Source organism: Lepisma saccharinum, chromosome 1, assembly GCF_977018435.1.
Source record: "Lepisma saccharinum chromosome 1, izLepSacc3.1, whole genome shotgun sequence".
Lineage (NCBI taxonomy): Eukaryota > Metazoa > Arthropoda > Insecta > Zygentoma > Lepismatidae > Lepisma > Lepisma saccharinum.
Window position 1 is genome coordinate 34443608 of NC_139229.1, and position 14634 is coordinate 34458241.

At 39.8% G+C, this 14634-nt stretch overlaps 1 protein-coding gene across 1 annotated transcript in view; it reads right to left on the minus strand.

Moving 5' to 3' along the window:
* Elk (Eag-like K[+] channel) overlaps positions 1-14634 on the minus strand; it is a 647431-nt gene that overhangs the window by 613656 nt on the left and 19141 nt on the right. The window contains exon 2 of the mRNA XM_083125217.1: positions 4144-4252. Coding sequence (XP_082981343.1) covers positions 4144-4219 — 76 coding nt within the window. The 5' untranslated portion in view covers positions 4220-4252. The remainder of the gene's footprint in view (positions 1-4143; positions 4253-14634) is intronic.

The window sequence follows — 14634 nt, forward strand, 5'->3', positions numbered from 1 at the left end:
CTCCCGTGTGGAAGTCAGTCGGCCTATCGACTAGACCACCTAGGCTCCCAATTACTTAGTTCAAAAAGTAACTCAGTTACAGTTGTTGGTACTTGAAAATTAACTGTAAGTTATTTTTACAGTTACTTTCTTCTGGAAAATTTTATTGAAAACAAAAAAAAATCAGTGATCACCAATTATAATAAAATAAATATAAGCAGACTTGTATATCTTTTATTTATCTTTCTCGTATATAATATCAAGTCTTCATAAATGTAAAATTATAAATATAATATTTGGGTACTACGGTACTTCATCTACAATAATCACCCGTCAGTAACACGAAAGGAGACGCCTACATGACAAATTTTGAAAGGAAAATATAAATAAGGCGAAACCTTGGCTCAAACGATACACCTCATCCAGTTTTCCTACAGGATCTAGAGTGAATATACGTTTCTTTTATTCTTTCCTTCCAATTTACTATGGAAGCTTTGTCACATAACTCACATGGTTCTTTGTTGCTTGCGATTTTCCATTTTCCACTTCGTATTAGGACCATAAATTCCTAAGACATTCCGTTCACATTTTGCTGTTCTTGCACCACTCCTTCGTTGATCAAGAATCTCTTCTAGGTTTGTATCGCAACTGTATTGGTGTTCATCAATATCCTCAGTAATCATTATTTTTCATCAGTATAATCCTCTGATCATATTTTCGAGTATTGCTCTTTTTTGTTAGTTGTGGTTTAAGTCTACTTTATGCACAGATAGGCTAATCGGGACTGGACTTACAGGTTAAAGTGGATTCCGAACCGCTATGTACCTCCACCGGGTATAAAACAAAATTGTAATCTCCATGATGAATTAATTCGTCAGGACAGGAACAGGGCTGTAGCCGAGGGTATACGATGTTATAAGCTGTATACCATCTGGTAAGTCTAACTCATTAGCGATGCCTTCTACCTTCTTTTATATTTTTTTATGTAATTTCGTTGTCACAGACAATTCATCAACGCAATATCAACAAGAAAATAAAGTACAATAGCACGTGTATACTGTCGCCTATATTTAAATACAATCATATATATACTGATGTCCAAAATTAAAGCAACAAACGGAAATTCTTTCCCGTGTGTCCATTTGACCACATAATACGATCAGGTGATAGTAATATTTATGATGTCATAGATAACTTGTTTAAGATAGAAAATTAACTAACCTTAATGTGCCAGGATTTAGCAACAAAAAAATCACGATAGCAACAGGTCAAACTTGGCAAATTTATTAAAAAAATCACACGAGGAAAGGATTTCTGTTTGTTGCTTTAATTTTGGACACTAGTGTATTTAAATACCCGTTCCATATTTTGTTTCTTTTAGAGAGGCCTTCTCTATTGTAATCTATGGGAATATCCTCATCATCATCATCATAATCAGTCATGTTTCAAGTAACTTAGTGTATCGTAACAATGTATAAAATCATTGGAAATGTTTAAGTACAAAGAACTACAAATCCTAGACATTTAGCCATCACATTTCCAGACAGGAAATATCTGAGGAATGGCTTGTCAGACATTGCCGAGTTTCCTTGATCGCCATTGTTGAAAACAGATGTAAACAACTGCAATCAAGAAAGAGACTACAGGTAACTGATTCGGCATTGTCAATAAATTCGATCGGAATAAATGTCTGGGAGCAGAGAGGCCATTGGTCAGTTTTAGAACGAATATTGAGAGGAGAGTGACGAGCATTAGATGGAGAGAGGCAGAAGTACTCTTCGAGGGAGAACGTGTTGAAGCGAGTCGCGAGTCAGACTCTTTGTACAATCACGACCATAACCATACTTCGTAGAACTTCAGCTGCTATACAGGGACAGGTATACCGTTTTTCCATTAACCATGCTGATCCAGTCTGTAGGGGTTTAAAACTCAAGCGTTCTGTTTTGCCATTCATATGTGTGTAATTAGTAACTCTCGCACCTTACCATCAAGCTTACCATGAATAGCGACTTGCACTATAAACAAGGATGAATGATCAGTGAGCTACATCAACACAGTTCGATCCCACATACCGACGGTTGATTGATTGATTGATTTAATTTATTTTACTTCGCGTTTTGTCTAATTTGTGAAGATGGGGATGAGTGATGAAATGATGAAATTGTTGAATGGACATTCACAAACAACCAAGCCCGAGCGGGATTCGAACCCGGGACCCTTGGAGTCGCAGCGCGATGTGTTAACCACTCGGCCACAGGGTTTGTCCTCACCCACTAACTCATCAACGCACAGCCCAAACATCTTGGTCTAGAAACCTCAAAGTTTAGGGGTGTCTTCCAGTTATGACATAAGCGCTCACTAAGAGGAGAGTTGCTGAAATTCAACACCAAAGGGGGAAAAGGGGGTGTTCAACTTTTTTATTTTTGTTCGTTTCCATCCCAAAACCCTTAATTTCGAAACAATAAAATACTTATAGATAAACAAAAGTTGTGGATGACAGATGGCACTGTATATTATACATCTCGGCTCGTGAAGCCTCGAACGGGTCGTTAGTATTTTCATATTTGAACATAAGAACTGTACTGTAATTTTATTAAAATTAATGTTAACTTTGGATAGTTCTCGGTAAAAGAAAGAAGGGAACAGCTGGATTACAGTTCATTCACGAAATACGTTCTGTAAGTTATATCTTGCCTAAAATAGAGTAAAAGTAACTGTAAATTAATTACTTTTCCAGCAAATTAACTGGAAACAAACTTCCGCACATTAGTGATGGGAAAAACTGTGATATTTTGATCACGCAATAAACTGTGATTGTTACTTGGCCATCAGTTCTTTTTAACCGTGATTGTGTCGATGTTGGGGAAATTTAAAATGAAAGCATGAATTAGGTGATCCATGAAGTAAAATGAGATCGTAAATGTAATTTATCACTTGTTAAGGAGACGTAACAGTTAATCACAGCATAGGCGTGCGCATGCCCTCCCACTGGGGGGAATAGGGGGGGAGGTAAAAGCCTTGATGAAAGTTCAGCTCCCTCTTTTACAAACTTTGATTAGTACAAAAACAGGTGCATTCCATTAAAATCCCATTCCTGTATACTTTTAATGTAGGTACTTTACAAACCTCTCATGTGTAAATGGGACTCGTATTTACTCTAAGTAATGGAAAGCAGAATCTAAACAAAGCTCAGATTCTTCTTAAACAAAACATTCCACTAACCGCACGCGCGCTTGCGAATTGAATGCACATATGTTTGCAAATATCGGATAGCATATGAAACACCGTTGGTCCAGTATTTGAATGAACTTTTGTAGTCTTACGAAGATATCCTATCCTACAATGTTGTTCTTTGATCAGTTGGTACAATAGTTTCAAACACCTTCACTTTTTCAAACTTTCATCGGCTTGAAACGGCTTGAGCTTTCTTTAAAGGGCATAATATTGTTTATTAACGGATATAAACTATATATACACTTAGTTTCTAAGTAAACTATTAGAAGGGACAACTCGCCCCTTGATCCCCCATGCACGCATCTATGAATCACAGTGTGAATTAAAATCCAATTGCAGTTGTGACTGTGATGGACGAATCACAGTGATTAAATCACAGTTCGTAACACCACTGTCTCCAATTTTTCAAATTCACAGGAGAGAGAAAATAATGTATTTTTAGGAATTTACCTGACTTTAAAAAGTCAGTAAATTGGAGATACGTGACAACCTTACCGCTAAGAATTACAGATGCAGATACGTCGATCTGATTCCAAATACAGCTCTTCAGAGGATTTTTTTTAAACAAACCGAAAAACGCGTTTTTGGGGCCACGTTCCTCTGGATCTCATAGGACGATACGTTCCATCTCCAAGTAAACAGCATTACTCAACCGTGCACGCAAGAAGTGGCCGGTTTTTGCACAAAGTAACTGAAAACCATTGTTCCTAACATGTGAGAAATGCCATCAGACACACTTAAGCAAAACTCATTTGAACGAAGTGATGAAACACGAGTAATTTTACCACTTGAAGAACTCTGCAGTGAATGCATATGCATTCTTTCGCATTGGCGGTCTATCTCATTCATTGACCATTACGCAGACAAAGAAAATGGACAACTGAAAATCGCATGCAAAGTGACGGCATTAAGTATGCTCTTTGTACTCACGTGTTCCATCGAAGCGAGTGGCTATTGTATCCAGGAAAGTATTCTGCGGGGCTAACAGGCCCTTTCTAGCTGGCATTTGTGATGGCTTCAAGGCAAACTCCTCTCACACCTGTAACAATAGGAAAAGAGCATTGTTGAATTAGACAGTTCGGATAGACTATCCCGTGTAAAACAAACTATCAGGTCTCGCAAAGAGTCTTGTATTTTTTCTTTACCAAATTTCACCAGGTTCTGTACTGCAGGGAACATACCAACTCTACCATGATGGAGTTGTTTTTGAAGCAGCTTTCAGACCGAAGCGACAAGCAACACGCGACATAGGTTGCTTTGGAACAAGCCAATCAACAGCAACGTTTCGCACCGTAGCGGCATGACAGGCCGCACAAGACTGTTCGATTGATTGGTGAAATCCTCAAGCGACATGTGCCTTGTGCCGCTTGTCGCTTCGGTATGAAATCTCCCTGACATATTACATAAGTCTGTCATCAAATGCTCTTCACATGTGTGTCAGTGATCATCGAATATGGTGTCTAACCAGCATTTGGAACTAACAGTTAGTTTATTGAGAAATTCAAACTGTGACTAGTTATTTTTAAAAGTAAGTAGTTGTTACAGAGTTACCATTTTCGCAACAGAACTAACGTTGTCTACAATTACCTTTAAAGTTACTATACGACACTGAAAATTTTAAATTGAAAATTTGTACCATGGTGAAATAGTTAAATGTAGCAACTCTGCTTCCAACCATGTGTCTTCTCTGCATACTAAGGTGAAATTATTTTAGTCAAAGCGCTTAACACCACGAAGGTAGGCTTCGTTGTGTGCCAAATTTAGAAGATCCATGCTTTATTGCAACTCGTGATTGTGCTAATATGCACAATACAATTCATTTGCATTTACCATTTTGATTTTTTCAGAAATCTGTTTTTATTTGAAAATTTTAATTTTCTAAAAATTTCTGGAAGTGCTGTAGCCCCATCAGCTCCTCTCTGAGTACGCCAGTCAGGCACGTATCCAGAAATTATTTTCGGGTGGGGTGGGGGGTGCTAAACATCATTTTTTTGCAGGGTTTAACCTCGCAATGTTTAAGGTCAATGTTTGAGATTCAGTTCCAAAACAGTGGTGGGGGGAGGGGTCAAGAAAAGTTTACTTTCTCTTGGTAGACAAAGGATAGCATTAAAAAGCCATAGTGCAGGGCCAAAAATGGAGAGCAACTGTCTCCTAAATCTGCCATTGTTTAAGCTGCTATTTTTTTTCTCAGAACGTGATATCGGAACATTTTTCATCACTCGACTCCTGTGTTGCAATGTACGATCGTTGTGTTTGTGCCGAAACGATCACAGTATGTGTATGTGTGTTCGTTTCTGGAAGCTGTTATGCAATGGATAATCCATTCGAATGTGTTCTCCCAGGTTTTGATATGATCCTTTATGGTGTTGTCGCCTGCCTTCGAAAAGTAACCTTAATAAAAATCCTAATTTTCCATCCTTGTGACTTGGATCTTCAAGATTTAGGAAGTAATTCAGACCGAAGACCCATACACGTGTCGTTTGCAATGACCCAATCAACAAAAACTTTTCACACCGTAGCGGCACGACAGTGTGCACAAGCCTGTGTTCGATTTGTGCAAATCCTCAAGCCACACGTATAACTTGTAGCTTCGGTGTGAAATCTCCCTTGTGGGTCAATGTCATCGTCACCTTGAAACGGCAGCTCGTGTTGACCACAGAAGAAAAATATCTCCTCAATCGGTGGGAATGTCCTTTAGTTTTATTCTATCTCCTCTTTCTGTGCTTGTTAATTAAACAGGCAACATCTTACTGTTGGGCATACACTACACGAGAGATGTGCTATGCAGAAATTTTAGCGGAAAATGCAGACTCCACCAGGCATACCGTGCCATTGCTCTACAGCCACAGCAAAAGATCAATCGAAGCCAACTCGGTAGCTCACTTGGTAGAACAAAGAATGGCACGGTATATGCCAGGGACCCTGGTTTTGGAGTCATGGTCGAGCTTGCTTTTTACGCTAAAATTTCCACATATGCAACATCTTCTTGCTTTCTCTTCTTGACATTCATAAAATTTTCGGCCTTCATGGCTGTCCCTTTGTGGTAGTTAGTGTTGGAGTGTGTTTCCTAAACAGTTGACTTAAAAGTCCTTTTTAAACCATGAAACTCTCGGACTGCATACACGAAACTTGGTCCGGTCACTAATAAATCGTCACTCAAAACGTAGATTTTTTTAAAATTTTTTTTTTAAAATGATGCTCCAATGCCAATTACTGCTGAAATATTCACTATCTCTTCGACTCATGACCCGAAACTAGCACTACACTGAGGCTCAACTGTCGGCAATGTGTTCAGCTTTGGACCTGAATTTGTACTAGTAGTAGACTTCAGCACTTTCCAGGAAAATGTGTCACTAGTCCTCTCCCCCCCGAATCTTTACATCTTACATCTCGTATAAAACTGTCAATGGACACTGACTGATCACTTATTGACTGTCACACTTACTCCTGAAGTCTTATTGAATGATTCTCTTGTACAGACCATCAGTGAAATTGAATCCGTGTATTTATATCCATATTATATTCTGGAATGTACCACACATAAAATGTTTTGTTAATCCTGCCAGTAGTTCGACTCCACCTCCTATTCAAGAACGTTCCCTCTCGAGCTTTTCAGAGAATTAGTAATCCAACGAATCGCCCGACTCATGGCGATACCTTCAACAGGGCAACTTCCAATGCTGACAAATCTTTAAATAATGTTCAAGTTCGTTGCAACAACACCGAAAGAGCAAGTTTACATACAATATTATCAATAACAGGGTTATCTCTCAGGGTTCTAGAATATTCTCCGCCTTTCCTCGATAATTATATATCTTCTTAAATTATAATCACAATATTTTATTTCACACACACAAGCAAAAACCTCATTTTATCTAGTGTAAACCGAAAAATTTCGAAGGGAGCTGGAGCCCCCTGAGCCCCCCTCTGGACACGTTCCTGACGCCAGTGGTGTCAATTGACGCGGCTCCATAAAGCAGAAAATTCGGTGTAAGCTACCGAATTGAGGGTTACTCAACTTTGAAACACTCTGTAGTACTCCTTCTGGAGAGCTATATCTTTTCCATCACATGGAGTGTCTCCATGCAAAATATCACCAGTGGGTTACAGAGCACTCGGGAGACCGAGAGAGGAAGGGGAGGGGGTGGAGATATATTTGTTCCTTGATTAACAAAAGTAGCTCCGGGCTAGTGCAAGATAACATGCGAGCAACAGGTGACGGCGTGGTGTAATGCGTATTACGGCCTTAATATGAAAATTAATGTTGACGTTAGTGCGAGTCGCGAACGCAATTTTCCTTCCAATCTATTCGTGCCTGTTACTGGAACTCCGACACGCTTATGAGTCATGGGATACGCGTCGGCTATATTTGTTACTAAGAAACAGAGTATTACAAACCATGTTTCGTGACGCATAGAGCGTTTATGGGATCTGAAAGGATTGAATTTAACAATGCGGTCGGAGAGATGTGTAAATGACAATTATTCTTTGAAGTTACCCATAAAGTATAGTAGTCTGCTACTGTATACAGGGTTATTCAGAAAGGACGCTGCAAAAGTAACACTGATTTATTCAGAAATTTATTTCATTATAAAATATAAACTAAACGTAACGTTTCAACTTTCTAGCAAGGTCTTCTCCAGACTCTGCACCAAGTACAAATGTAACAAGGTACAAAAGAGGACGATATATATACACAAAAATTACTCCCCTCCCGACTATTAGAAAGATGTTCTGGAACATTCTAGCAGGTGGCTTTCCCTTGTCAACTGTACTTTCACCTAAAAGGCTAAACAAAACACACTAGAGAAACAGGACATGACACAGAGTGGGATGAGGCTAAGCAGATAGGAAAGGAGAAGAGAAAACTAGTGAGAAAATGGAAGGAGGCCAAGGAAATAGAGAAGAAAGGAGAAGAAGACACAATGAACTGGAATGGGGGACTGAAGATAAACAAAGAATGGAAGAAGGTGTTAGAAAGAGTGGAAAAGACACGAGAGAAAGAGGAGAAAAAGAGGAGAGAAGAAGGAAGAAGAGCGTGAGAAAAATAGTCCTGTTTGTGTATATATATCGTCCTGTTTTGTACCATGTTACATTTGTACTTGGTGCAGAGTCTGAAGAAGACCTTGCTAGAAGGTTGTTTATATATAACGTTTAGTTTATATTTTTTAATAAAATAAATTTCTGCCTTGGTCAGCATACTGAGTTTTTCAAATCATGAAAACAAGACTTAATGGTGTTATGATTTATTCATAACGAAAGTGACAAGACACCCAAAAGGTTGGCAGGCATCCGCTTTTCCAGGCCAGTTCCGATCGATTTTTGTTCCTCAGATATTACCTAATCGATTTCTATTCTTCTTGAAGTTGTCAGCAGAGCTCCAACTTAAAACTAAAATGGCAATACAATCAGGGGTGATCGCCCGTTCAAACTGCCACGCTTTTGTATATACTATTGTGCCTAATACTCTCGATCCTATTTTCTTCCAGCTCTGTACAAAATAAGCGAGTGTTTATTGTTGACGCTTTTGCGAGGACTGGAAACCTCTACGCCATCGTGGAGATCGAAACACGCAAAGCCTCAATTATGATCGTCAATTCGCAGCATGACAATGTGTGTTGCTCGTTCAACATTTACTTCTCAACTGTGATTGCAGCCCTGCCAGGGAACACACCCACAACGATGATTTCAGGAAATAAATAGCCATCAAGTACAGCCTCCAGTTGAGCCGTCAGTAGCCGTCAGTAGCATCTCACTTAGGGTCAGAACTACTGACCAGGGTTATTAAAGGTCCATGAATTTTAAATAAATTTAATTCCGGTCCAGGAGATAAAATCAGCAAGAGTAAATGGGGTTCTGGACCGTAAAGAACCTTTTTATCTGTAAAGTATTTCAATTCGGTCCAGGAACATTTTTTCCCGATCAATTTAAATACGGTCCAGGAACCTTTTTTACGGAAGAATTTCAATTCGGTCCAAGAACATTTTTTCCCGCATCAATTTAAATACGGTCCAAGAACCTTTTTTCAGGAAATATTAAAATATGGTCCAGGAACCATTTTCAATGTAACAATACGCAACTTGGACCGAATTTATATTGTGCGGAAAAAAAAACTCTGCTACTGACTCTACAAACATATTTCAATCCAATAGGTTGCAATCTTAGATATTTGTTGCCTTTCCTAAAAGTAAACAACCAAAAGTTCCAGTTTAATTCTTTATGAATTAAATGCGTTTCTAAGCTGGAAACACTGGAATAGGATGTTGAATTAGCAGGCAGGAAGAACTGAATAGCCAACATAGAAAATCAAGTACTGGCACTGACAATATATATATCACGAAACGAAAGGGAGAATATATTAGGGCAGCAAGATAGAGGCGGAAAAATTGGATGAACAAGATCATGAGCTTACAGAAACGACAAGAACAGAAGACAAAATCTGAAATCTGAAAACGCAATAAAAACAGAACAGTATTATATTTTCAGGTAGTGTGTGTCTACTTTTCTTAGCTTAGACTACAGAGGGTCAAAGTATTATACATCCTGATCAATATGATATAATAAAGCCGAGATTTGATACAACAAAAGCGTCCTGAGTAGTATTTAAAATTCGTGCAGAAATATGTTCAAATTGTAATATTGTAGGCTAAGGCTTCTTGTTCACACTGATCGTTTTAATTTTTTTGAAAAGAAAAACGATTTTCGAACAAATAAATATCTTGAAGACGACGAATTCTTTGACGTGATCATGAAATAACTTTAGTGAAGCCCAGGTAAAGTACCAGTTATATATTTTTTTTATTTGCTTGGTTTGATTTAGGAAATTTTATATCGCTTTTCTGCGACGTTTGACTAATCGCGACGATGGGAATGAAGCTACAATCATGAAACACACTGAACAGTAAAGGGTGACTTTTCCTTAAGCGAACAAATGTCAACCCTCTTTCCACGTAGTATACCCTGGACTACATTTTGCAGTCTAGTGAGGCTCTGGAGAGTAGAATCACAGCAAGTAAAATCCTCTGTGGATGCATTGTTTATACATGTTTGTGATTTTTTCCCACCCATCTCAGCTTATCAGTATTCGTCATCATCTCCGCGATTTGCCAAAAGTGATAGAAAAGCGAAGATTTTCTGTCGCATTTGCCTAATCCCGACGATTATATGAAATTGATGAAGGGATGTTCACAATCAATTCCATGCCCGATCCCGGAATTCGAACCCGGGATACCTGGCTGCAAAGCGCGCTGTGAAAACCATTCCGCTACGAAGGTCCTCTACATCAAATCAGACAAACATACACAGCTAGCACAAGTCCTGCAGATAATTATCGTGGCTGTGAGTTCAGACGTCAGAGCTCCTTCAGCCTGTTAAAATGCAACCCAGAGTGCACTACATGGAAGATGGTTGATACTTGAGCGTGTTCATGGAAGGTCATAGCCTTACGCCCCTTTATTTTCTATTGGTATAGCGAGTGGTTAGCACATTGCGCCTCGACACCAAGGGTCCCGGCTTCAAATCCCGGCCTGGACATGGATGTTTGTGAGAGTCCATTCATCAATTTCATCATATCATCACTCATCCCCATTTTCGCAATTATCCAAAACTGATACAAAGCGAAGTAAAATAAACCCAATCAATCAAACCAACCACAAAGTGGGTCTCCCTGATGGCGTAGTGGTAAAATCGTTACCTTGTATCAAGGAGTCCCGGGATTGATACCCGGTGGAGGCAAATTGTGGTTCGGATCTCACTTTAAACTGTAGGTCCAGTCCCAATTAGTCTTTCTGTGAATAAAGCACAAAGTAAAGTAAGGTAAAATTGTCCACAACTAAAAGCAATTTATTTTGGCTTTATAATTAGCAAAGGTTCAGCTTATCAAGGTAAACCATTGTGCATGATTGTGTTGGAAAACTCCTGCTGGTGGATCACCTCTCAGAACTACACCATGGCCTCATAGTTGAACTCTCGGCCTTGTAATTAGGAGTAATGATATGTTCGATTCCTCGTTGTGTTAGCCTAGGTGCTTTCCTTGGAAAACTTTGATTACTTTCCGGTCATTAACTGCACGCTGTGAACCAAACAAAAGCATGTACTTCATTTTCAACCCTCGAGGCATTACTGTAATGAAATGTTGGGGCAAGGTTCACCTTCAAGGTTCACCAGCCTCTCATCCATGTTGCTCTATCCAATATCACTCCCGTCACCCGATTCTTCGAAAAGAACTGAAACCAAGTATTGCCCTCAGGGATCTCTTTTTCTATTTCTGATGCAATTCATTCAGGGTGTAGTGGGTACACATGTGAGGAGACGTGTGGACAATGCACTCAGCTTTTCCAATCAACCTCGTCTGCCTTTGTTTACTACCCCCAATATCTCCATAGAGACTCCCCCCCTAACCCCCGTTACATTTACCGTTGAGGCACCTTGACGAGCATTCGCTGGTTACTGAACCTTACTTTTTTTAATTAAGACTGAACACATTGTTCAGTTGACTCAGAACTATTGAGCGGTAAAAGGTTATACAGATACCAGCCGAATCACCTTTAACCTTCATATTCTCCATATGTTTTGTATGTTACAATTTGTTGAGACTTCCCAAAACAGTAACGTCTTTATGTATATACGAGGGAGGTTCAAATGAAAACTTTAAAGTGGAACAAAATTGTAGGACAGGCTGTACACAGCCCAAATTTGCATTAACTGTTATTTACATAACGATCTGCAGGCTGCAACACTGATCAGCTCAGTTTCAAAACGCATTTTTGTAATTTTAATGTTGGCGCTTCCTCCACCCACTTGCACCAGTGAATATCGCGGGTTTCTTGCCTTTGGAAGTATAAAACTTATAGAAATTCGCCCGGCAAATGAAAATGAAATGCATATTTACCATGCTAGCAAGTTTACAAATGAAAGAGGAAGTTCGAGAGTGTCCTCAGTTTGCAGGCAGATGGTTGTAAATATCTTCGCACTGGTTCGTAAGTGACTGCACGTCCCATCACAAATATTCTTCTTCAGATTCAGAGATACTAACTCAGGCTTGAAATTACAGGGTGCTCGGAAATTCCCCTTACAAACTCCTAGGGCTAGTAGAGGGGACTGAGTAGACAATATTTGGAATAGGAACCCATGTCCGGAGACGTACCGTTTCCGTGCTACAACCATGACAATGTGTTGGATGTTCCTGTGTTGGTATGCAACCGGGTAGGCATTATATGACTTCTGAAGATCACCTGATGACCTAAAGTGTAATCATTTATTACAACCATGTCAAATGAGGTGTTACGTAAGGTACAGAATTGAATGATGTGTGACAGTACATAATACAAACAAATTTATTTGGTAACAATGCCAAGGGAACAAGAAAGAAACGTACTACTCATTGATCACAATAACACTTGTGTCGAGAGTGGAACGCAACAATTTGTTTCTGTCTTATGCACTGGATGTGTCGCATACGGCACTGCTCAACTACAACAGTGGCTCGATATGACGATCACCAACGTCGTTGCACACATTATACCGACGAATCATTTTCCGGTACACTCGCTCCATCACACCGGTGTCCCGTTAGTTTCTTGTGCAGCGACCAGAACTCGTGCCAGCAGTTCTTCGTCTGTCTCTACATGAGTCTCGTACACTATACTCTTCAAACGACCCCACAAGAAATAGTCCAATGGCGTTAAATCCGGCGATCGTGGGGGCCACGCGATTGGATCACCTTGGCCTATCCATCTTTGTCCGAATCTTAGGTTAAGATGTCTCCGAATGTCACATGTAAAGTGCGGCGGTGCGCCATCGTGCTGAAACCACAGTTCCTGACGGACGTTCAATGGCACAGCATCCAAGAACAGGGCCAATACTTCCTGTAGGAAGATCAAGTACGCGGCACCCGTTAGCCTGACTGGATACCCAGGCAGGGTAGACATCACGTGCCATCAGGTGATCTTCTGACGTCATGTACTGCCTACCAGGTTGCATACCAGCACAGGAACATCCAACACATTGTCATGGTTGTAGCATGGAAACGGTACGTTTCCGGACATGGGTTCCTATTCCAAATATTGTCTACTCAGTCCCCTCTACTATCCCTAGGAGTTTGTAAGGGGAATTTCCGAGCACCCTGTATATGCAGATGAGCAATGAGTCTGCATGCTGAAATTTACTTGATGTAAAACAAAAGCAAATTAACGATGTCATTTAACTCTCCATCGTAAGTTGATTTGTAATTTTTTGTTGTTATTTTACGTCGCTTTTCTACTACACTTGTCTAATCGTGACAATGAATATGAGTGAGCCGGTCCCCCTGGCGGAGTGGTTAGCACATCGCGCTACGCTCCAGGGGTCCCGGGTTCGAATCCCGGCCTGGGCATGGATATTTGTGAGTGTCCATTCATCAATTTCGTCATATCATCATTCATCCCCATCTTCGCAAATTAGCCAAAAGTGGCACAAAAAGCGAAGTAAAATAGGGAAAATCAATAAATCAATCAATGAGGATGAGTGAGGATTAGGTGAAATTGATGAGACGAGACCAACGTAACGTAGAGCATTCATTTTCACGTTAGGACTCGAATCTGTGAACTTCGGTGGTGAGATCAAAAGTCGACCACTTTACGCGATTGGCTTAAAAAGAGGACGAAAGAGAAGGACAGAGGACAAAAGTAGAGGCAGGAGAAATACAAAAGATAAACAGAGAAAGTAAGATAACAAAATATATAAACCGAGGAAGAGAGAGGGACAAGAGAGGAGTAGAGAAATATGGGAAAAGAAAGATAGGCAAAGAGAAAGAAAGAGATAAGAAAATAAATAACAAGAGGAAGAGAGAGGAAGAAAGAGTTGGATCTAGAACAGAAACAGAGGAAGGTAAAATACGTACGAAATAGCAGAAAATAAATAAACAGAAGAAGAAAGGGAGAAGCGGATTAAATAATGGAAAGAGGTAAATAAAGAGAAGAAAAGAGATGACAAAAGAGGGGAGGGATGAGGAAAGAGAGAAAGGAAAGAAATAAGAGTTAAAGAGGAAGAAGAAGAAATTAAACAAAAAGAAAAACAGGCAGAAAGAAGAAAGCGAGAACATTAGATTCCACCATCGCTGAGGTTTCCTGAAAGTCTTGCACCCACTTTTTTTCTGCGCTCAAAATTGACTTCTCTATCTCCCAATCAGTAACACGTACCTTGAACTTCTTTCAACGATGGGCAAGCAAAGATAAAAGCAATCCCAGGCACATATCGATTTCAACTCGTTAAGAACTTGAAACAGACCAAAATTAACTGAAGAAAACAATCGCTCTATGCTGGACAGCGTGTATCTGCCAATGCTTCAACAAGTCGATTGTGGGAGTTATAAATAGAGCGCCTATTTGGCTTGGCAGAGCTTCTCCGCTATGCAGGAGCACCTGTTGATGGCCTGGCCAATGA